Here is a 22,334-nt window from a genome sequence, read left to right as displayed (position 1 = left end):
CAAGTGTTGTTTATAATCACTTTCAGTGATACATAGTTTGATGGGAAACTATACAAAATCGTATTGCTTTCCTACCTTTTAAAATTAATTTTAGAGGAGTTTTTAGAAACAATATATGAACTTACTTTTCCAAGTTTTATTCTTTAGAAAACACAGCAGTTGTCTTTCTCCCTCCCTCCCCACCCCCAAGGCAACCATGTTTCTTAACTGTTTCTTTTGGAGTTTCCCTGTTTATTTTTGAATGGAATATTTATTTTCCTGGGTCCTAATTGATTACATTTTAGAAATTATCTTCCTTATATAAAATCTTAAAAACCCCTCTCACCCCCAATACATTCCAATATGGATTACGAGGTTTTGGTTAAATTGATATATAGTTTACATTATGAGGATGCAAATATTGTTCACAGCTGTGTCACTATAAATTACATTTTCTTTCTTGCTCCATTTTTAAATTTTTTGAGAATTTTTGCTTCATTTTCTTGTTTCCTTATTTTTTCACATAGCACTGAAACAGTCCCTATTACCTGAGAATATTCTAACACTCTGTCAATATGGTCAAACCAGATAACGTGTTACATCCATTTGTCCCTGGAGACACCCCTCTTATTTCCCTCCAACCTCCTGCTTTCGTCCACCCTTGCCACATCCTAGGCCCCATGCACAGCTGCTGAGCAGGACTTCTTTGCGGCCTCCCAGAGCTCTACATTGTTTCTGCATTGGATCCTAGATCTCACATCTTCCCCATTTACAGATCTTGGCCCCCTATTTTGGAGGCACATAGCCTCTGATACTCTCTTGAAGAAGTGTATCTTTCATGGAAGATAAATGTGCCGAGAACCTGCATGTATGAAAATTCCCCTTTCTGTCCTCACACAAGACCCATAATTTGGGTGAATATAAAGTGCTAGGTTGGAAATTATTTTCTCCTTGCCTTTCAAAGGCAGTGTGCACAGTCTTCGAGTTTCTAAAGCTGCTGCTGAAACTTGGATATTATTTTAACGGTTGACCTTTACTATAAAATCTGTTTTTGCCCTTTGAGAAGACTTCAGGAAATTCTATGCAGCCCCAAGTGTGTGAAATCTCATAATGTACCTGCGTGTGGGTCTTTGCTCCCCTTCATCGTACTGGGCACTCTGTTTTCTTTTAATCAAGAAAACCATGCATTTTAGTTCTGAGAAGCTGTTTTTTATTATTTTTCTCAGAATTCCCTCCTCTCCATTTTTCGCCATAGACTCAGGCCCCCTCGCAGACTAGGAAGGGGTAGTACCTGCTTTATGGGGTGTGGAGTAAATCACAGATTTAACTATTTACGCTCATGTAGCCTTTCAAACCTCTTTCCACTTTCAGACGCCTTCAATTCCTGAGCTTTTCTGGGATAGTGACCTAAGTTGAGCTGCTTCTTCTTAGTTTCCTCTCCCCTACTCCCTGGTAGAATTTAGCACAGCCAGGAAAGCTCAAAGTGAATAGTCACCACTTTTCATCTGCTTTCCAACTCCTGATGTCTTACAGACACTTCTCACCTGCTGTCTTCTCTTCTCTTGTTTTTGTTCTTGTTTCTTATATCCTTCTTTAGTCTTTAACTGTTATTTAGGTGGGTTATTAGGAGGAAATAGAGATATACACCCATTTATACAGTTGTCCCTTGGTGTACACAGGGATTGGTTCCCAGGACCCCACATATACCCATATCCACACACACTCAAGTCCCGCAGTCAGCCCTTCAGAAGCCACATATGCAAAAAAACAGGCCCTCCATATATGCAGGTTTCACATCCCACATCGTTTCATTGAAAAAATCTCCTCATGTAAATGGACCTGCACAGTTCAAACCCATGTTATCAAAAGGTCAACAACATATACATACTTAATAAAGGCTGCTTTTCTGTTCTCAGTAACAAACTTGCATATAAATGTTGATTTGTATGTGTTAGGTTTCATTTGCGTATGCAACTCTGGAACTTGTAAGGACAAAATGGATCACACATCTCAGCAAATTGAGAATCCAAGTTAATATTCAGCCATTAAATTTCAGACTCTCCACATGATTCTAAAAACAGCCATAGATAACTGTAAATTCCATCAAACTAGCTATCTAGCACTTACATCACACCAAAAGGCCATCTTAAGTCAAGTGATTGTTAGAAGTAAATGCCCAGCAAACTGTCATATTTACTTGACCTTTCTGAGAAAAGCTGTTTCCAGATTTTCCTAAAAATAGTCATCTTTTCCTCAGAAAATATTTCCAATTTTTTTCTTAGATATAAGCTTTATTCACTTGCAATCAAAACCAAAGGTTGATGCTTTCCCACTATCAGGGTCATCGTTACCTACCTGAATTAAAGGTAGCATATTATCTGAAGGAAAATGCATTATCTGAAGGTGCAACACTGTATTTTCTGGACCTTACGCATTATAAGACTTGAGGTAACATCCAATCCCTGATGTTTCCCACAAGAAAGCTTTAATACAGTGGTTCTCAACGTGGGTCACAACCCACAGGAACTGTATTAAAGGGTCGCGGCATTAGGAAGGTTAAGAACCACTGCTTTAATACCTAAGCAATTCAGCAGCTCCTAATTTAGTACTAGCAAGAGTAGCAGAGGATTTTCTGAATTTCTTATTATGAAATTTATACCAAGATTTCTTGAAGTATTACAGAAAAATACTATTTGGCAACTCTTCAGACCTATGCGGCAATTTATAAATACTACTGCAGACATCTCGTATAAAATAAACCATTAGAGAGAAGAAGCAATCCCTCCTGGGTAACAAGCACAGCAGTAGTGGGCCAGCACAGACAGCCTATTTCCAGAGGATGTCAGCAACCGTGACTTTGGATAGTCAGCTCCAGGGGTCCAGCCATCTTGAACAACCCTATTCACAGTCACCCCCATCTCCACGGACAGCAGGGAGTCAGGCACCAAGTGCTAAAGGGCTTTGCTAGTTCTTTGCTCTTTGCCAAGACAGGAAAAAAAAAAAAAAGAAAGAAAGAAAGAAAGGGGTTTACCAGAAACAACAAAAGGCCAAAATGAATCTCACATCTTCAGGTTCTCAAACTACTGTTTCTTTTTTCGATGAGGAAGGCCTCAGACACTTTTAGAAAGCTGGCTAGTGTCACCACATGTGAGTGGGTCACAGACGTGTGACTTGGCAAAGGGTAGCAGGGAGAACCAAAAAGGGCTAATTCAGCACATGACACAAGCCTCTGTGCATCCCCACAGACATCGGCATTTAATTAAATTCAACAAAAATGGAGCATCTGATAAGGGGAAGTTATTGGCTATTCAAAGGAAATTAAAAATCCTAGTCGTGGGCTTGGCACCTTTCTCCACCCACCATTTCCACATAGCTGAACTCTCCACAAGCCAGACAAAGCTCAAATAATAACTGCTCCACAAGTTTACCAAGCTCAGAATCCCTCAAATAATGGAACACCAAAGCCATGTGCATCTTTTTTTTGAGACAATGTCTCTCTTTGTTGCCCCCTGTAGAGTGCCATGGTGTCATAGCTCACAACAACCTCTGACTTTTGGGCTCAAGCTATTCTCTTGCCTCAGCCTCCCGAGTAGCTGGGACTACAGGCGCCCGCCACAACGCCCAGCTATTTTAGAGATGTGGGGTGGGGGTGGGGGGTTGTCTCACTCTTGCTGAGGCTGGTCTCGAACTCGTGAGCTCAGGTGATCTGCCCACCTTGGCCTCCCACAGTGCTGGGATTACAGGTGTGAGCCAGCACACCCGGTCTGCCATATGCATCTTTTAAAACACTTCCTACTCAGAAATGGCTGAGGATTACAACTTTGTGACATTAGTGACAACAACTAGGAGGGGGGAAAAGATTTGTCTCCCTGATAGCACTAATCTAGTAACAGGAACTGTTTGATTCTACTTTAATGGAAATAGAACAAATGATTTCGATTTAACTTTTTTAAATTTGCCCCACCTTTGTGTCTGTTTACTTACCTTATTTGCTTCATAAAGTTCAGTCAGCCAATTCTTATTATGTTCATAGTTTGATTGCAAGAGGGACTTTACCTAACAATTGCAATCAGTGTAACCTGGCTTATTGTACCCCCAACAATGAATCCCCCTCAATGAATCCCCAACAATAAAAAAAAAAAAAAAGAAATTCCCATAAACTTGAACATACATAATGACCAAGCACTGATATTTTCAATGGACTCCTGAAAGTCTAGGTAAACATTTCAAAAGAAACTACACAGGCCTTCTCTAGGAAATGTGTATATTATGATATCCAGGATATTCATATGGTACAATATCCATAATATGTGATAATATGATAATATATGAATATCCATATTCAGAATGCATATCTTTAAATATTTCAACCTTATCAATTAGCAGGATGTGCCAATTTATTTTAAAAATCAGTGAGAGGATAGCAAAAGAGATATGGAAAAAAAAAAGATATCTATAATTAGACACATATACCCAAATACTGCAAAATAAGGAAATGAAAAAAATAATTTTAGAGAATTAGGGAACTTGAGACTTGAACACCAAATTTAATTATTTACCTTCATTAAATTCAGTGGGGGGAAATGTTCTTGCAGTAGTTTAATAAAGTATCAGAACAGTTTGGCTGTACCAATGCTGCATAAATTTTTAATAGTTCATATAAATTATACTATTCAAACTTAAAATAGCTTTGTGAGGAGCCAATGTCATGTTCTCTCTTGATTTCATGAGGCATTTTTCAATCCCTTGTTTCTTTCAGATTCCACAAATATGCTTAGACTGTTGCCTGGAAAGGCAATATGTTGAATGATGAGCAATAATTATTTCTACTTTACACTCAAACTTTAAATAACTGATAATCTTGCAGTTTAATGAGTGGTTTGGTGTGGGTAGTTATTACTCACTGTTATTACTTACATGATTTATTATCTACCCAGTGGTGAGCAACTTCAAAAAAAAAAAAAAGGGATATAAATTCAAAGACTAAGGAAGAAAACTCTAGTATACACAAAAGTAGAAATGTCATTTTAATTTAATGTAAATTACAGACTTTAAATTATCTAATTTTTTGGTAAAGAAAGGACACACAAGCATAAGTTTTTAACTCTAATTTTGGCAAGCTGAAAGGTAGGAAAAGAAGAAAGGAAAATGGACAAAGAAAAATAGTCCGGGAAAATTCACAAAATAGTAATAAAGAAAGAGGGAATGGGGGAAAAGGAAAAGATGCAGAAAAAAGGGAAGAAAGAAAAAGTCAGAGAAGGGAAGCCAGGCAGACCTAGGTGGCTGTCAATATCCCGATCAGACTCAGGCAGCTCCACCAGCTGCTGCAGCGCCCACCCTGCCCTCACACATGGAGGCAGCGGGGTCCTCACAACCCTCCCTCTTCAGATCTCAGCACAATCCCTGCTCTCCTGCTGCCAGAAAGCCTGAGGAGGGAGCTGACGCTCAGATAAGACGGTGTTTGATAAGGGAAGTACAAAGAACATTCTAAAAGAGCATGTGGTTATAGAGATAAAGAAAAGAACAAAGACAAGAAGAGAATAGAGAAGGGGGGTTATCTGTTTGATTCATTGATACTACATCTAGAATCTAGAATAGGAGCTAAACTAGTCATAATAAGAGCTAAAGCAGTATGTTTTTTGATTTTTTTTTACAAATTATATATATCTAAAATACACAACACGATATTTTGTTATAGTGAAATGATTACTATCGTGAAGCAAATTAATGTCTTACTACCTCACGTAGAAGCCTGTTGTGTATGTGTGTAGTAAAAGCACTTGAAATCTACTCTTTTAGCAAATTTTCATCATATGTACGTCTGACTGCAGTCTTCATACTGTACTTCCCATCACTAGACTTACAGCCTGCATATCTGCAACGCTGTGCCCTTTCACCTACCTCTCCTCATCCCTACTTCTCCAATCACCCCTTCTACTTGTGCTAATCACTGTTCCCTCTGTTTCTATATATTGGACATTTTTTATTCAACATATAAGTGAGATCATGCGATATTTTTCTTTATGTGTCTGACTTATTTATACACATACACACACATACATATATATACACAAAAGAATATTATTGAGCCTTATAAAAGAAGGAGATCTCACCATTTGCAACAACGAGGAGGGCATTATGCTAAGTAAATCCACATTTGTTTAATGAATGAATAGGAACTGTTTATTCATGAGCATCAGTGACAAGACCACTCTTAAAGGATTCCAGTTTGATGAAGGGAGTGAGTAAATAAAGTCCTGTTCCCCACATAATGGTTTTTTTTTTTAGATATAATTCATAAACCATAAAGTATACTTCTAAAGTATAAAATTAAGTGGTTTTTTAGCATATTCGTAGAGCTGTGCAACCATCATCATTAGCTAATTCTGGATTGTTTTCATCAATCCAAAAAAGAAAATTCTGTACCCATTAGCAATCATCCCCCGTTTCTCCTCTCCTCTGCCCCACTAGCCCTTGGCAACCACTACTTTCAGCCTCTGTGGATTTGCCTATTCTAGACTTTTCAAATAAAGCAAATCATACAATACGTGGTTGTGTAGGGCTCCGTTCACTTAGCATAATGTTTACAAGAGTCATCTATGTTATAGTATAGATCCATACTTCATCCCTTTTTATGGCTGAATAGTAATTCCATTTTGTGAATATACCATATTTTCTTTATTCATTCTTAAATTGAAGAACAATTGTTGGTTGTTTCCAATTTTGACTATTGTGAATAATGCTGCTATGAACATTCATGTAGAAGTTTCTGTGTGGACATATGTTTTCAATTCACATGGATTATACCTAAAGTGGAATTGCTGTATCATATGGTAACTCTATGCTGAACTTTCTAAGAAACTGTCCAAATGTTTTTCAAAGCAGTCACACCATTTTATATTCCCATATGCAGCACATGAGGGTTCCAATTTCTCCACAATCTCATCAGCATTTGTTATTGCCCATCGTTTTAATTATATCCATCCTAGTGGGTGTAAAGTCGTATTCACCCAAAGCACAGGCAACAAAAGCAAAAACAGACAAGTGAGACTACATCAAACTAAAAACCTTCTGCCTAGCAAAGTAAACAATCCACAGAGTAAAGAGACAACCTACAGAATGGGAGAGAGTACTTGCAAACCATACAGGTGATAAGGGTTAATATCCAAAATATATGAGGAACTCAAACAACTCAATAGCAAGAAAACAAATAGCCTAATTAAAAAACGGGCCAAGGACCTGAATAGACAGCTCTCAAAAAAAAAAAACAGACATACATACAATGGCCAACAAGGACATGGGAAGGTGCTCAACATTACTAATCATCACAGAAATGCAAATAAAAACCACAGTGAAGGCCTGGCTCAGTGGCTCATGACACCAGCACTTTGAGAGGCCAAGGCAGGAGGATCACTTGAGGACAGCAGTTCAAGGCTGACAACATAGGGAGATCCCATCTCTATAAATTTTTTTTTTAATTAGCCAGACATTGTGGCATACCTATAGTCAGCTACTCAGGAAGCTAAGGCAGGATGATCACTTGAGCCCAGGAGTTGAAAGCTGCAGTGAGCAGTGATCACACCACTCTACTCCACCCTGGGAAATGAGATCCCATCTCTTAACAAAATAAAACACACTCAATGGGATAACACCTCACAGCTGTTAGGACAGTTATTATCCAAATGACAAAAGATTACATGTGTTGGGGAGGAGGTGGAGAAAAGGGAACCCTTGTACACTGTTGGCGGGAATGTAAATTGGAACAGCCATTATGGAAACAAGAGAAAGGTTCTTCAACAAATTAAAAATAGAAAGGAAATATGAATGTCAAAGAGAGATCTTCACTGCCTTACTCATTGCAGCATTATTCACAATAGCCAAGATATCAAAACAACCTAAGAGTCTGTGGACAACTTACATATACACAGGTCCTTAAGTTGCACATCTTAAATGTATATAATTCCTATTTTCCAATCATACCTTGATAAAACTAGAAAAAAAGAAACCATTCACAAAGGCCCACATATTATATGATTTTATTTATGTCCGGAATAGGCACATCTATAGAGGAAAAATTAAGTAGATCAGTGGTTATCTACAAAGCTGGTGAGAGAGAAGGTGAAGAGCAACTATGACTAGGTTGGAGGGGTTTCTTTGTGAGGTAATAAAAATGTTCTAAAATTAGATTATGTTGAAGGATGCATAGTTCTATAAATATACTAAAAACTAATTATACACTTTATGGTATATAAGTGATGTTTAAATTTTTTTATTTAAACAAAAGAAAAATAAGTAAGTTGCTTTTAAATTTAGTTTTTAAAAAAATCAACAAAGTTGTTTCATAGCATACTGTGTTCAAAGCACTGGTTGGAAGTATGATAAAAGTTATCAGTCTGTTTGGTGCAAAACAAAAACAGCTTCCTTACCAATTGCCACCTAGTAGTTATATTTAGTATACTTAGTTAAATTAGTATCCTTAATTTTTTGACCTGTCCAGTTCCCATATATAGTTCACATGAAAAGAAACCCCTTTAACTCACTTCTGCCCAGTAAAAGCCAAGGCATTCTTCCTAGCAAGAACTGGGAGCAAGGGAGGAGCTTCGTAGTGGGAAAGTGGGAAAACCTATACACTCGTCTTTTCAAAATGTGACTTTTGTTTGAAGCTAATTTCCAGAACATTGTCACTGTCCACATTTATATTTAACTTCATAGTCAAATAGGCTGTTTTTCTCTGGTCATGTGAATAACACTTGTGTGTGTGTGTGTGTGTGTGTGTTTTTCATGTACATGTACTTTAGCTGAAATAGCTTGAGATCTTTGGAAGAAAGGCTGAATAATGTGTTTATTCTCCAAGTTTATTCTCACCATTCTTACATATTAATTTCCTTTTCTTGTACTTCTGTACAAAAATTTTCCTAACTAACATGGAAGGCCATTTTCATGGAAGTTTATTTAAACATGCTTTAAAAATATGTCTGTAATGGTAGTGAATTTATATCAACTTTCAGAAAGAAAATTTGTTAATAATATGTGGTGTAAATACCAAAAGCCTTCAAAAAGGTACCAACTCCTTGACTCAGAAAATTCCATTTTCAGAATTAATCTGTAAGCAACCCTAAGGATATATTCAGAAGGATTTGGAAGGCCTTTCCTTAGAGTTATTTGTATAGCGAGGCACTAGAAACAATCTAAGTGTAAGTATGGAATTTTAAAACAAATTATAACAAATGAATTAGAAAATTATCAAGCTTTTAAAAATAAATGTTTAGAAAATTATTTAGTGCCTGCTGAAGTATTTATAACATTGTTAGATTTTTTAAATCCTGCTACAAGACAGTAGCACCATGTGATCTTGGGGTTTGGGGCTATGTGTATAAATAAAGATACATAAAAAGCAGATGTTCATTCATTATCCATGAAGCAAGTATGTTTGGATATATGAACTGTTGGGGAAAATGGGTCATCTGTGAGAGAAGAGCAGTGAACACAAACATAAACTGCCAGAGTTGAAATGCTTTTTGTTTGAAGTTTTAGTTATAATGTCTATGAAATTTGAACCACCTTATTAATAATAAAGGCTCCTGTTGGGACCTCAAATGACCTCTGGAGGCCAATTGGCTAGTCTGCTTCTTAAAAAAAAAAAAAAAAATTGACCAAGCTTCTTAGTGAGACATTTGGATCAGGTTACTGCGTTCTGCAAAGGTGGCTCAGTTGCTGAGTCTATAAAGTTCTGTGCAGTCTTGTCTACTCCAAGCTCATGATTCAGCAACCGCAGTGTTCAGGGCCCTGGCACAGCTGACAGAAGCTCTGGCTTGTACAAATGCCAGAAAGCTCCATCTTGCACTTGACTTAGCATTTCTGCTCCCTTTCCACAGCATTAACTTTGAGGGAAGTTCACCAACCCCGAAGATGCAACTTCAGGCAAGAACTGACAACTAGGAAGAATAATATATGAAAGATCTCAATCTGTGGTATGAATTCCAAGTCTGGAACACACTTGAAATTATAAATATGTCAACTGTTAATTAGACAGTTACAAATCCTGAGCAATGCTATGGCCTCCTGGGCAATATTTACTATTAAGGCCACCTATACGTATCGGTTAAGAAGCTGTCAGACTGAAAATTTCAGTTCTCTATGCTGCATAACTCGGCAAATCCATATGTGACAAGTACTACTTTTATGCCAACACTTGTTAGCAGTCTAAAAAAAAACATCCGGCCATTTTTTGGGTTCCCATTTTGTTTGTTTCCCTCTGTTTCCTCTCCCACGCCCCTGGCATCTGTGGATACTGCTTAGGGTGGCACTCTTGTTGATTCCCTAAAAGTCAGAGTTCCCTTACAGATCCATTCCAGAGATTTTCACCCTAATAAAGATCAGGGTGTTTCTTGCATACACTCTCTCTCCTACTTTAATCTAAATCTACTTGCTCCTTATTGATCCTCCATGAAGAGAAGAAAAGTTAATCCCCAACTGAAGGAAATTCAATTACCTTTATATTACAATGCTCAGTGGTGCTGAGCAAGTTTATTTGCCCTCTCTTTGTCTCAATTTCTTCTGTTGTACAAGGATAGTAACAGTCACCCCACTGTTCGGAACATTAGGAGGAAAATACTCCCCACATCTTACTTCTCCACCTGTTCTCTGCCCTTCCTGGTAAACAGTCATTCTAATAACCCACCCACTCTTCTAGTGCAGATTTGATGACCACAAGCCTGGTCCTTCTTTATATCACAGTTCTTTATATCATCACATAAGGCACCCTATGTATAACTAAAACAAACATCTCTTGATTGTCCTAAAATCTCTAATGTTGTCTCAAACATTTGTAACTTTTAATAAATTTCTCTGCTATGTCTGAGGCAGGTGATTTTACTGAGATAGACAACAGAACAAGGTCGTGTGCATTGATCAGTTCCAGGAAAAGTACACCACAGGATTTCCAGACGCTAGTAACCGTACCTTAGAGTACTGCGGTTTCCCATTTTCGTAGTGAATCTCCACATAATCAGAAGACAACAAACCACTACAAAGGAAAGAAAATAGAGTGATTTCTGCATCTATGACACGTGGAGGTTTAAAAATAACTAGCTCAGTAAATGAACATGAGCAGCATGCAAACCACAAATAGCTGCAGTCCACAGCTAGTATGAAAACAGGTTAGCAGCGGCAGCCTCAGACTCCATCCAGGAACAAACCATTCCCCCGTCGGTTAAAAAAAGGTAAGATGTAGATGAAGTAAGGGTGAACTTTCATACACAAACTATTCCGTATCTAACTGATACATTAATTAATATGGAACAAATCAAAGGGCAAGTGACAGGAAGAAATAGACCCTGTTAAAAAAATCAGACAATTATGCTTTCATTGAAATTCCATGAAATGTAATCACTGAGGAAGAATACAGAACAAGGGTCCTCGGGTTGTTTCTGTAAAGGCCAGAGAGTAACTCGTAAGGTTTTGCAGGCTGCGTGGTCTCTGCTACAAGTACTCCACCCTGCTGTGATGTCATAAAAGCAGTGACAAGCAATACGTGACCAAAGGAGCACAGCTGCACTCCTAGAAAACCCGATGGACCCTGGAACATGAATTTCACAGACTTTTCATGTACCGCGAAATGTCATCTTTCCTTTTATTACTTTTAACCATTTAAAAGTGTAAAAAAAAACCTCCTTAGCTTACAGATTGTATAAAAACAAGTATAGCCAGATTTGGCCCATGGGTCATAGTTTGCCAACCCCTGGTCTACAGTAATAGTTAAGAACAGACTCTGAAATCAGACAAAACAGGGTTTAAAACCTAGCCCAACCCCTCACTCGTGGCGGGAGCACATTCATGTGTCAAACAGAGGCAGTCAAGAGTGTGACTCTTGCGGGACATTGTGAGGTTTATAGGAAACCACAAGTAAGTAACAGTTCATCCAGGAACTAGCACAGAGTGCACAGGAACAGGCATTGAGGATGTCATTATTTTTATTTTAACTCTACTTACTAAGACATCTTTCTCCCTATACAATGTGGAAATACAAAATGTGCCTGCTAAAGAGTGTTAGACAGTTATGGCATCTAGTTTCCTGTTTGGGCTCTGCCACTAGCAATACTGATAACAAATGATAACTCGCATTTCCTGACCACCCACTAAGTCCTGAGCACTGTTCCAAGGGCTATAAAGGTACTAACTCATTTAATCCAGCTGGTAACTGAGGACAGTTGTATGTCCTACATTTGAGTCTTTATTTCCTCTTATGCAAAATGAAGGATTGGAACAGAAGACTGCTAAAGTCCCTTCCTGCTCTAACAGTCTGACTTTCTATAATTCTGCCTAGTAGTAGGCTTTCTATATAGGAAACCTGGACGCTGATAGGAGAGGAAGGCTTTAAGCAGGAGACTGGGAAACAGCAGGGAGAAGAAGGGGGAGGGACTTCTTTAGAGCAAGCTGTGCAGCCATTGGTCACTGGCTGTTGCTAGGCCCCCCGCAATGCCAGGGGAGGGACTTCTCCTGGGGATTGGGCAGAAAAAAAAACAACAGCACAAATAAAGGGCTAATCAATAGAGACCAATTAAGATGTAAAGAAACCAATCAATGTTAAGTCATGAGGTTTGAAGGACCCAATCAGTGTTTGCCAGCAGGTTAGGACGAACAGACAAAGAATAAAAGCCCAACCCAGCCAAGCTGCCAGGGCAACCAGCTCCTGATCCCTGCTTCCATAGTGCTGGAAGCTTTCCTATCTTCTAATAAACTATTGCTCTGTTGCTACTGCTTGCCTGTGGTCCATGATTTCATTCTTCTATTCCTGAGACCAAGAATCCCACCAGGAAGAGAAAAATCCACTATCACTACTTCTTTAGCTGACTCAATGATTTTGCATCATTTTGAGAGCTGCGTCAGATGCACTCTAAAATAACACAGCAAAGAGGGCTGGAAAAGGGGTGCCTAGCGCCAGTCAGCAGAGTAACAGGGAGTCTCCTGTGTACATCCAGCATGGTTTCCTGTGTGTCCCAAAGCACCTTTACAACCAGCAAATGCTTATACTTTAGACATGTTTTCCTATTGCAATCACAGATCAAATGTGTATCCATTGATATTTTATGTTTGAAACTAAATTATGGAATGTCTACGCATTCTCTTCTAAAAATCTAAGTAATAGTAAAAGTAATGACAATACTTAACTCTACATACATGAGAAAACCTGAGAAGATGCAGAAACTTCTTTCACTGTTTGTTAACTAATTCAGCTACCAGCGCTGTGAAAATACACAAACAGGGCTGTGGCTGGTCACCTTCCTCTGAGGAAAAGTTCTGTTACACCAAAAGGCAGAGAGGTTTCCCTAACTGCATTCTAATTACATCTCTTTACAGGTAATTCATTATTTTCAAAATATTCAACCACACAATCACTGGAGCAATGTCTAAGAGTTGGAAATAAAGTTATTTTAGATCACCACTTTTGCTCCTAATTACAAGGGTAATTCTAACCATCATCATCAAATCTGATAAAGGTTATTTTAATCATCCCATTCCCCCTCTTAAAGGATCGCTTTCTCCCACGGATATTTCTAGTATCTTCTGCATTTGAGAATCTTAAGGGAGAAAAACAGCTACTGTTCAGGGTGCCTGTGACAAGCAGGGAGACAGCGCCACACCTTATGCGCCCTCCTCCTGCACCTGTCCACTCTCTCAGCTCCTATAAATAGCACACCTCCCTTCTGCTCCAATCTTCCCTTCTGTCTGACCACAACCAGCCCTTCCTTGAAACTGATCTTTTCCCTCATTGCAGTGTTCCCACCTGCCATAATGCCCAGTGCATAGCAGGCCCTCAATAAATATTTGCTGAGGGAGCAGTGAACATCTACCAATACCCATTGCATGCCAGGCCGATGCCATGTGCTGGGAAAGAGATGAAGAACGCAACCCTGTGAAGTTGAAACGAAGCACACTCAGCACAAATGCGCAAGATTGGTCATGTTACTCTAAAATATTATTTGTAGTCTCTTTGAAACTAAAGTAATGCCAAATGAAATGTGATCTAATTAATTATAAGTAATTGAAGTAATGTTGAGATGAAATTTGGGATGATGGACAAATATTAGTGAAAAGGAAGCACCGCATAGTTGATTATGCCGAGGTATCTCTCCAGCCCCACCCACCAGAGACGACACGGGTAATCTCCTCCTCCGCGTGACTGAACTCCCTGCCGCAGAAGCTGAGTCCTTTCCTCTGCCTCTGTTCTCTGCAGTTGCTCCAGTAGAATTTTCTGCTAGAAACACAATGTTCTAAATGCCAATATTCATCTGTTCAGCAACTGGGGACCCAAACGAAAATTGGCATTTTACTTTGTTGATCAGCCAATGGGGTATTTGGCTCCAAAGTCTAATAATCTATGGGAACTGATAAAAAGCAGCTCCTGGACATGCCAAATTCTAAAATAATCTTTTTTTAAATCACTTAAGTTACAGAAAAGCTATATGCTAAAGTTACTACCACACTTCTCATGTAGGTTTTGTTGTAAAAGGGGGTGACCTCTGGAAGTGAACGGATGATAAATGCAGGGTGGAAGTTCAAAGCTAGGGGGAAGAGAACAGACAAATAGGAACAAGAAAACACTCGAATCTACACACTGTGTACCTTCATGGTGAATTTGCAACACCAACGTAGTGAAAAGAACAGGAGCCCTAGAATCGAACTCGATCAAACTAAATGTAATTTTTTACTCAAAATATGAAGAATAAGGATGATGACCTTTAAGATGCCAAATTTTAAGAGCAAGAGTATGGTAAGACTATTATAGAAAAACTTGACAAATGGTCAATGAAGGGGCCTGTGGCAGAAATAATGCTGTGTATCCACCAAACGCCGTTTCATTCCTCCCTTCCTGGCATGATACGACCACACTTCATAGCTTCCCCGGCTGGTAGGTTAGGGCCAAGAGAATGGATTATAGCTAATAAGAGAACAGGAAAGTGATGTCTGTCTCTCCAGTGTGACCATTCAAATCCCTACAGGATTATCCAAGCTCTCTCTTCCATGGTAACACTGGAAGCCAAATACTCCAGATGGCATCCGTGCAAGATGGAAGCAGCCTAGATCCCTACATCACGATTTGGAAAACAATGGCCTAAAAGAGTCTCTCAATTGGTATTAGACCATAATGTGGGAAAGAGATGAAATTTTATAGTGCTACGTCTCAGATTTCATGTTTGTTACTGAAACACCTCCTAATTTCAGGATTTATCACAAAGAATTCTATTAGAAATTTATGTTCAAAGAATTTTTCAATCATCAGCAAATACACAAACGTAGCTGCTATTATATTTAGACATTTCAAATTCATACACAGAGAAAGATTTGCCTTAGGAAGGTTCTGCCTATACATATGTGTGTATATTTATAGCAAAAAATATATGTGTAGGGCAGTGCCTGTGGCTCAAAGGAGTAGGGCGCTGGCCCCGTATGCCGAAGGTGGCGGGTTCAAACCCAGCCAGAGCCAAAAATGGCAAAAAAAAAAAAAATATATATATATATATATGTGTGTGTAAATGGATATATGTTTATTGGAGTCTTTGAGTTTGAGAGTTACATGTTTAACATAACTAGACACACAGATAACAAAGTGGTCAAAAGTTTATATCGCCCATTTCAGGTGGGCTCATTACGCAGGAGCCAAGACTCCTAGTAATTGGAAAAGTTACTTACTGAGATTCCCTAGTGCCTAAAAAAAAAGTTAGTAACCAAGAAAGGTAAAAACTTCCAGTTTTTTAGAAAATAATTCAAAATGAGTTATTTTAAACAAAGAATCATATGCTTTCTTCGGAGCAATTCTGGTCAGTAAAGTTTGGGGCGGGCTAACCCAGCAAAATAATAGCTCAGAATGAGATAGCATGGATGATGGGGCCGTGGGGTACATGGAAGGCTACTAGAAAAGACATACATTGGACCACACAGGAAACCATCGTTCAAATGAGTTAAAATCATTCACTTCCTTGTAAAAATTAGTTGAACTATTAGTCTCCAGAAGTCCTTTCAAGTTCTAAAATCTGCATTCTCTGAAGTTATTACATTAAGCCCTCAAGCCACCTATAATCAGGAAATTGACTGAGTTGCCAAGAAAAAACAAGCTCTTCTGCAGGGGCATGGAGGCCAGCACGGTGTTCCTTCACCCACACACACAGGAGGATTTTAGGTGTGCTGTGAAAAATTTTAAAGATCAACAATTAAATTATTTTCAAAAGAAGTCCAAAGCATAATAAATATATTATTGTTTCTACTCTTTTTTTAGATCAACATAATTTAAGTGTGCCATAGAAGTTTAACTACAGGCTCAAGTGCGCCAGGAGATAAAAAAGGTTGGAAAACACTGGTCTAGATGAATTGGTAGCAAGCTTAACACCTGGATGGCCACATAATTTATTATCCAAACTAGGCCACATAATCTATTATCCATTTCTGGGAATGAGAAGAGGCCTATTAATAATTATGCCGGGACAACACAAACATAAATCAGGGTGGATTTTCTTGGGAAAACTGGGACACATGGTCATCCTACCTAAAGGCCAAATTTATGGTACACACATCAAGTTCTACATGGAGGGTCAGACTAGTCTACAAGGTGAAAAGTGCTCCAAAGCTGAAGGCTGCTACACACGTAGTCTGTATGTCTTCTCCTCCTGCGGCTTTTGGGTTCTGTGATTGTGTTTCATATGGCCACTGTTTTAGACCCTCACGCTCACAGTGATAACGTCCGTAGGTCAATCTGGAGGAGAGGAGCCAGCAGTCTGAGGTGTGGGAGTCGGGAAGCTACGAGTCAACATTCACTGCAAGGCAGGGGACTCATGAAGTCATGAGCAGCCACACTCCTGGCCACACAATGTCTTTATTCTTAGGTGAAGAGTAGCACAAATATCCTAATTCAATTCTCAGTAGTAAAACATGAAAGTAACTTCCATGTGTGTTCAGATTGCAACTGGAACAAAGAGTAAAGAAAGTAAGTGATATCAAGAAGAGGCGTTCCAGGGTGTCCATTTCCATAACACAAATTCAGTCGTCTCATTATCTTCTGCTAGACAGTGCTTAACTTCTAGTACTGAGAACCCTGTGCAAACCCGCTGGCCCTGACAGATTCATCCAGGAAGTCCCCTGCCCACCCCCCACGTGGTCCACATTCATCCACTTAATGACTAATGTTGTCATTGAGGAGGACCTTGACGTACACAGCCTTGTGATCAGAACATCATACGTGAAGTACCATGCCCATTCCCTCTTCCCCCCTTTTACACACATATTTTTTATTTATTACATAATGACCATAAGAAGCAATAAAAACAAAGAATTTAAACTCGATACATTCATATGTACATAAGCTTGTAACCTACGATTATGTTTCTGTCACATAGCTTCCCTTTTTGAAAACAACAGACTTAAAATATACAACAGGTTTTCCATCACAACTTTTCCAAGTTTTTTTACAAAGTTTATACCACCTAAAATAGTTTTTATACCAAAAGTCATTTCAGCTAAAAAATATAGAATCCTTTGAATGTAAACAATACAATAAGACTTTTAAGCTATGTTGAAAGACTGGAGACAGGAAGAGGTTGGAGTTTAAGAGTATAGCAATGACACGGTAAGTGAGTGAAAATAATTATAGATTGAACAGAGACTGTGTTAAGTCAGACAAAGACGGCACGCTAAGCAAGGGCTGGGAGAGTGGGCATGATTCATAGGAACAAAGCTGTGGGCACAGAACATTCCTAACACCAACGAGCTGTTGCGGTTTCAGCTTCTCTGAGGTCACAATGGGAATTTAATGAGTTCCTAACCACAGGAGAGATGGCAACAGAAATTCAACATGTAGGAAGTCCTGCGTTTCAGGTGATAGTCCCCTGAACCATAATGCAGTTTAGAAAACCTAGTATAATGAGGACAAGAAACAGACAGGGCTGCAAGTTAGAAGCGGAGAAAAAAAGAGTTAGGAGAGAAATGGGGGATGGATTTAAGGTGTTAAAAGAAAAACAGAGAACCCGGCTCTGATAGCTTGATCAACCAATTAGAAACAAAGGAGTCTTCGCATCTGAGAAGGTGGGATCATAAAAAAAGCCTTTTAAATAGAAATTAAAAATGTCCAATTTCATTCTCCTAACTTAAAGCCGGACCATATGAAATGGTAGCCACATTTTTCGTTGTGGCTACCAGTGCTTCTATAAGTATTCCAGGAATTCTGAGATTTCTTTATGATAGAATCATGGATACTTTCACGATTTAGTCACACCCCCAGATATGATGAAACAAATGAAAACTTAAACGCAGGGAAAACTGAATCCAAATAAAGACTCTATATCTTTTGAAGAAAATTACAAATGACTACAATGCTATGATCCACAAATTTCAAAACTATAATAATGAATATTATAGTTTGCTGAATATGGCTCAACTATAAACCAAATATCACACACAGTGAAACCATAGAGGATGGACAACCACTCATTAACAACCTTGTCTTTTGGTAACCCTATACAGAAGACTCTTCCAAGTCAAGTTCTTGCACATTCTATCAAAGAATTCCCTACTTCTTTCATTTTTCAGTCCATACCAAAAAACGGCACATTCGTTTATATAGGTTCTATTCTTCCCAGGTATGTATGAAATGCCCAAAATTTTTAAAAGTCAAATGAAAAACTATCACAAATGATAACAGTTAAGTCAGGCGGCTGTTTATAAGACAAATACGCAGAAACAAAATATATTCTGCATGCATCAGCAATGGAAATAATCTGAAGGGAAAAATTTCTACTAACAACAACAAATTTTATAATTTTACATCTATAGATGGATATACACACACATCTATATCTGCATATATATGTATAACGTACATGGAGGTACGTACAATGTATATGTGCATATAAGCATATGCATACACATATATAAATAATCTAAGAAAAAATCTGGGTTTAAATACACACAAAGACGTGTATATGAAGAAGTAAGCTGAAATGCAAAAGAAGTTGTGGCTGACTGAATCATAGTTTCTGATTCTTTGCAGTAATATTCAATGCTATAAAGATGTCTATTACCCTCAACCTACTCTGTAGTTTTAATATAGTTTCAAATGAAATATCAGAAAGATTTTTTTACTTGATAAAATAACTCTAAAATTCATCTTTAATGGAGACTTTACCTCTTTCGTGTTTACATGGATGGAGCTGGAACATATTCTTCTTAGTAAAGTATCTCAAGAATGGAAGAAAAAGTATCCAATGTACTCAGCCCTACTATGAAACTAATTTATGGCTTTCACATGAAAGCTATAACCCAGTTATAACCCAAGAATAGGGGGAAGAGGAAAAGGGAGGGGAGGGAGGGGGGAGGGGGGCGGAGGAAGGGCGATTGGTGGGATTACACCTGCGGTGCATCTTACAAGGGTATATGTGAAACTTAGTAAATGTAGAATGTAAATATCTTAACACAATAACTAAGAAAATGCCAGGAAGGCTATGTTAACCAGTGTGATGAAAATGTGTCAAACAGTCTATAAAACCAGTGTATGGTGCCCCATGATCGCATTAATGTAGACAGCTATGATTTAATAAAAAAAATAAAAATAATTCTAAAATTCATCTTTAAAAATATGCTTAAGACTAGTCCAAACATTTTTTTGAAAAAGAGGATTAATAGTAAAAGTACATTACTACTACAGTAACTAAACATACAGAACACTGGCCTAATTAGATAGATAGCCCAAAGGACAGAACAAAAAGTCCATAAAAAGACTCAAGTTTCTATCAAAAACTTAATATATAATAATAATGGCATTTTAAAGCCATAAAGAAGAGAATAAAGAATAAATGTGGTTGGGACAAGTGAATAAACATTTTGGGACGGAAAGTAAGATCTCTAAATCACGTTTTACATCGAAGAATGGTACAAATGTTAAATGTGCATGTGTTTTAAAATAAATCATAAATTTACTCTCAAATTATAGCTGAAAATCAGAGAGAGAGGTTTCTTAAGAAGTCATAAAGACAGATAAGACTATAAAAAAAAGTTTAAACTTCCATGAATAGTAAATAAAAAACATAAACAAAGTTTCAAGGCAAACTGAGAAAAAACATTTGCAAAATACATGAAAAACAAAGGGTAACTATCCTAACATAAAGAGGATAGGAACTATTCTTGCCATAAGAACTAAAACCAAATAAAAACAACAACCCAATAGAAAATGGACAAAGGACACATCCATGGCATAGAATATGCAACTTGTGGAAAAAGAAAACAAGAAATTCTAATGGTGATCAATCATCTACAAGGGTACAGTTGTACTAGCAATAAAAGACCTATAAATTAAAATAATGTAAGAGACCATTTTCCCCTGACAGTTTAGAAAATGAAAATGAATGATAGTAGCCAGAGCTGGCAAGGATATAAAACTGGCATTCCAGAGGGCAATTTGGCAACGGGTCTCAAAGCCCTGAAAGCATGTTCACCCTTTATCTATGAGTACTACTTCTATGAGCTTCCTGAGGAAATGACTAGACAAAAACAAATTCCACATCTAGGTCAGAGCAGCTTTCACTGTGCTTTTAAAGACACTCGGAAAGATGTTCACAACACCCAGCAGAAAAAAACAAATGAGAGAATACTTCAGTAATTTTTTAAGTATGTTTATAGGTATATTCAGATATAGAAAATGCCCGAAAAGAAATACACCAAAATGTAACTGAGAGCTACTGCTTCTTATAAAAACTTTCAACAGTTTTTATTTTCTTTCTTTTGCTTACGTATAATATAGTTCTTAAAATTTTTTCTTAGGAATCTATATTACCTTTTTAATTGAAAACCACAATACAAGCTATGTTTTTTTAAAGGAAGAGAAGCCCTTTAATAAAGGAATTAATTAATGTGTAATATAAGGTCCTGGAAAGTCAAGGAACCACAGACCTTGACAAAACCGCTACCCACCTCTGCATCACCTCAACTTGATGAGATGGGGGTTCCCTGAACATCTGGAAGCTCATGATGGAGGGAGTGGGCAAGGACAGAAGGAAACAAAATGCATTCCCACCTCGAGGTGATTATAATCTCGTAGCTAAAATAGAGCATAATCACCTAAATAAACAACGTATCAAGCAGCCACCCAGGGGAAAATTAATTTCAACTAGTATGATCAGGAACTCTTTCGTAAAGAAGCAAGGCTCAGGCGGGTTCCATGGCACAATGTGGACAGGCAAATATGGGTAGCAAAGAGCAGATGCTATAGACGGGGATCAGTCTGTACACACACGTGGAACAGTAAAAGGCAGGCAGGCACATTCAAGGGAAAAGCTAAAAGGCCGCTTTGGCTGGGGCATCACTGATAAGGAGCAACGGTGCTGAAAAAGTAGGTTTAGAACCACAGTCCACTGCCTTGAGCATGGAGTTCAAAGGAAAAGGCACTCTAGGAGCAGGAACTCAGAACTTGGAAGGCCATTTGTAAAGGCTGGGCCTGGGAAGGGCTAAACATAGATAAGATTCTCTTACTGGGTCAATTAGAGCCATCAGCGAAGTTATTAATGTGAGCAGCAGGAGAGAACGGCAAGAGACCAGCAAAGAAGCCTGTCCACATATGAAAACCTGCAGCTTTAACTTTCCCTCACTCATTCAATTAGTGGTGGGAGAGACTGAATGAGAGCAAAAATAAAGAAGATGAGAATTAAAGAAACATTAAAAAAGTAACATAAAAGTTACTTTTTACCTACATGTTTTCATTTCTTTAAATGTTTCTTGCCACTGTAAGTTATGTTGTCTTAAAATTTGTTACGCAAATGCTAATAACTGCTTTCAAATTTCATGCTGATTTAATAAAGGAAGGGTAAAATTTTGAGGAACCACAACTGTCTTGTGTGTGCTCTCTTCCTCCTTTTTTGCCAACCTAGAAGGAGCCTAACCCTTGATTCCTCCTGCCCTCCTACCAGGCCTGCTGGCTGAACTGAGACACAAAACTGCAGAGCAAGTCCCCACGACACAGACAGAGGACAATCTGCATAGCCCTGTGAAGGAAAAGGCTTTTGAAAGTGTCACCCTAGAGTCTCTGTACCATGCAGAAAACATTCTGTGCAATCATGGTCCCCTTCATACATAGAACACAGGTATTTTGGAGATGATAATGGTAGTCCTTCTTAGACAATAGATTAAGAAATTGTCACAGTGTAAAAATTAGAAACATGCTTCTGCAGTAATGTCAAATCCTTATGGCAGATAAGGGGAAGGAGGAAAAGGAAGTTAAAAAGAGGATTTTCTAAAGGTTTCTTCAAGCAAGTAAAAAAATTACTAGCCTACAAAATAGCACCTATTTTTTAAATTGCTATTTAGAAAAATGACCT

At 38.2% G+C, this 22,334-nt stretch overlaps 1 protein-coding gene across 3 annotated transcripts in view; it reads right to left on the bottom strand.

Annotated features, from left to right (window-relative positions):
* Positions 1 to 22,334, bottom strand: part of ADAM23 (ADAM metallopeptidase domain 23) — a 172,810-nt gene that overhangs the window by 75,786 nt on the left and 74,690 nt on the right. For all 3 annotated transcript variants that reach the window (XM_053597754.1, XM_053597753.1, XM_053597755.1), the window contains exon 4: positions 10,942 to 11,005. In XM_053597754.1, the coding sequence (XP_053453729.1) occupies positions 10,942 to 11,005 (64 nt within the window). The remainder of the gene's footprint in view (positions 1 to 10,941; positions 11,006 to 22,334) is intronic.

This window comes from Nycticebus coucang, chromosome 7, assembly GCF_027406575.1.
Source record: "Nycticebus coucang isolate mNycCou1 chromosome 7, mNycCou1.pri, whole genome shotgun sequence".
Classification (NCBI taxonomy): Eukaryota; Metazoa; Chordata; class Mammalia; order Primates; family Lorisidae; genus Nycticebus; species Nycticebus coucang.
Note: the sequence above shows the minus strand (reverse complement) of the source record. Positions and strands in the feature narration are given on the sequence as shown.